Source organism: Vitis riparia, chromosome 6, assembly GCF_004353265.1.
Source record: "Vitis riparia cultivar Riparia Gloire de Montpellier isolate 1030 chromosome 6, EGFV_Vit.rip_1.0, whole genome shotgun sequence".
NCBI lineage: Eukaryota > Viridiplantae > Streptophyta > Magnoliopsida > Vitales > Vitaceae > Vitis > Vitis riparia.
In genome coordinates, this window is record NC_048436.1 from 16,666,736 (window position 1) to 16,669,096 (window position 2,361).

General features: G+C 33.6%; 1 protein-coding gene across 1 annotated transcript; it reads right to left on the reverse strand.

The window, feature by feature from the left end:
• Positions 1 to 1,545: 1,545 nt before the first annotated feature.
• LOC117917051 (tropinone reductase-like) lies at positions 1,546 to 2,160 on the reverse strand. The gene is made up of 3 exons (XM_034833276.1): positions 2,054 to 2,160; positions 1,769 to 1,976; positions 1,546 to 1,641 (listed from the first exon to the last, which is right to left on the reverse strand). The coding sequence occupies exons 1-3, from the start codon at positions 2,143 to 2,145 to the stop codon at positions 1,546 to 1,548; spliced, it is 396 nt and encodes a 131-aa protein (XP_034689167.1). The 5' UTR covers positions 2,146 to 2,160.
• Between the last annotated feature and the right edge of the window lie 201 nt (positions 2,161 to 2,361).

Genomic DNA, 2,361 nt, shown 5'->3' on the forward strand with positions numbered 1-2,361 from the left:
CATCCTTAGAATTTTTAGGTTCATCAAAAATCCATTTTTTCAATAAAATTTGTTGTCATTAATATTTCTCTCCGGCAAGCAATTTTCACATCTTCCTTGATTTTTAAAATGTTTTAAAATAAGCATGAATTTAATTTTGTAATTCCAAGTGATGGAATTGATTTATACAAAAATAAATTGGGCTTTGGTGGGGGCCCAACATCAGTGATGTCTTCTTAATAAAATTAAATAAATTTGAGTGAAGTGCAATGTTTGCCATTGGTGATTTCTTATTCTATTTAGTGACACATGTGACATATTTTTGTACTCGTTATTGTGCACTAACCTCAGTTCTTGATAGTACATTAGTGTTTGTTGCTAAGGTATGCTCGCACTCTCACTTTGACTATCCTTTATGCATGTTTGGCTTCTAGTGTAATATCATTTAGGTATCTTTTAACCTATTAGTTAATTGTCATGTCTGCTTCATCATATTTAGTAGAGACCCATTTTAGGGGCTTAGAGGGGTGCTACGGTCTTTATCATACCTTCCCAATAAGTAACTTGACCCTCGAGCCTAGATTTGGTTTTTTTTTTTTTTTTTTCGCAGACCATCTTTTCCAAATAAGGAGTTGCACTTAGAGTTTTTTTTTCTTATTTTGTTTTCCTTTTAAAATAAGTGGCGACTCCAAGTCATTTTCTAAAACAAATAAATATTTTTTTCCAATAAAAAACGAGTTCACCATCGAGCGAAAGCGCATGGGCAGAAATGCGGGGTCCACAGACCGACATAAAATTTTTTATTGAGCTTTAAAAATGGTTTTTGACTACTCAAAATCCACCCAATCGGAACCATAGTCCCCAGTAACTTAGGGCCAGAAAAATTGGCAAAATGAATTAGGTTAAAGTTTAGTACATGCTGCATTCATCTTGATAAGGACCATGAAATCAATTCCACAATGTATCACATTTGGGGTTTTGGATTTGGGTTTCTGAACTAAAATGAGAGAAATTTTGGGTTGTCGGGAGCGAAGAAAGATGAAAGAAAGCTTCCAAATGAGCAAATTGAAAACTTGCATATGGGGTGTTTTTTTTTTTTTTTTTTTTTTGTAGAAGTTATAAATTTAGATTTTAGTGTTTTTTTCTTAATTTCAGTGGTCCTACGTATTGACATGGAGACTGGGATGATGTTGAGGATGGTGAGCTGGAGACACGAAGGGACAATTTGGGCATAGAAGATGAAGCCGACTCAAAGTGCACCAAAACGATAACACTTTTCATATTAAAAACCGATTCTCATATTTCCCATTGTAGGGTTCCGAAAATCATATAATTCCTAAATAGCAACTGCAAAACACAATATATATATATATATATATATATATATATATATATATATATATATATATTTGAAATATTGTTGAAAACAATTTTGATAAAAAAATATTATTATTTTTATATAATTTATTATATGAAAATATTAATTTTTTCTTTATTTTTATATATATTTATATCAAATAAATTTAATATATTTTAAAATTTAATTAGGAATTTATAATATCAAATTTAATATAATTCAAAATTTATGGCCATGATTGTTGAGAACTCTTCTGCCGTGACCTCTACTGTTGGTTTCTGAATAACAATAGCAGCGTTGTTGACCTGAGTCCGGAACCAAAAAATAAATAAAAAATATATATCAAGTAGGGGAACTCAAATTGTAGGAAGTTCGACAAAGTATGTGGAATTAATATCATGGATAGGAACCTTAGAGACTAGAGGAACTTACAAGGATATTCAGCTTCCCATTGAACACAGAAGAGACAGTCTCCATTAGCTTCTCCCTTTGGGCCCGAGAGGATACATCACACACTGAACCACTCACTCCAAAACCTTTAGCTTTCCAATCCTTTAAGCATTCATTGAGCTCGGTTTCTTTTCGAGAACACGTGTGTATGGTTGCTCCTAATCCAGCCAGTTCCTCCACAATTGCATGCCTGCAGAATTGATACATACGTTTATATATAGGAAGGTATAGTCCAAACCCAAAGACATAAAAACAGGTAACACCAACCCAATTCCTTTAGTTCCACCGGTTACAAGAGCAGTCATTCCCTTGAGAGACCATCTACTATCTCCAGAGCTGCACCCACATGTCTGAGCCATGTCTCCTCCTCTGCTCTACGACTCCTTGAAAGCCAAGTGTTTCTTCTCCTTCTACTTCTCATCTTCATCTATGTTTGTATCCATAATTTATAACAGGAGCAAGAACAGCGATGGATCGATAGCATTTTATGTTGTCTTCTTGTGGACTCTGCTTTCATGACATAGGCAATGGTATCTGAATCTCTATATGTATAATACCGAGGTTTTTCTTTACTC

Coding starts and splice junctions, on each gene's coding strand:
- LOC117917051 (XM_034833276.1), bottom strand. CDS start 2,145: ATGGCTCAGACATGTGGGTGCAGCTCTGGAGATAGTAGATGGTCTCTC. Junction 1,977..2,053: donor GGTGGAACTAAAGGAATTGG/GTTGGTGTTACC, acceptor TCAATTCTGCAG/GCATGCAATTGTGGAGGAAC. Junction 1,642..1,768: donor ATGGGAAGCTGAATATCCTT/GTAAGTTCCTCT, acceptor TTCCGGACTCAG/GTCAACAACGCTGCTATTGT.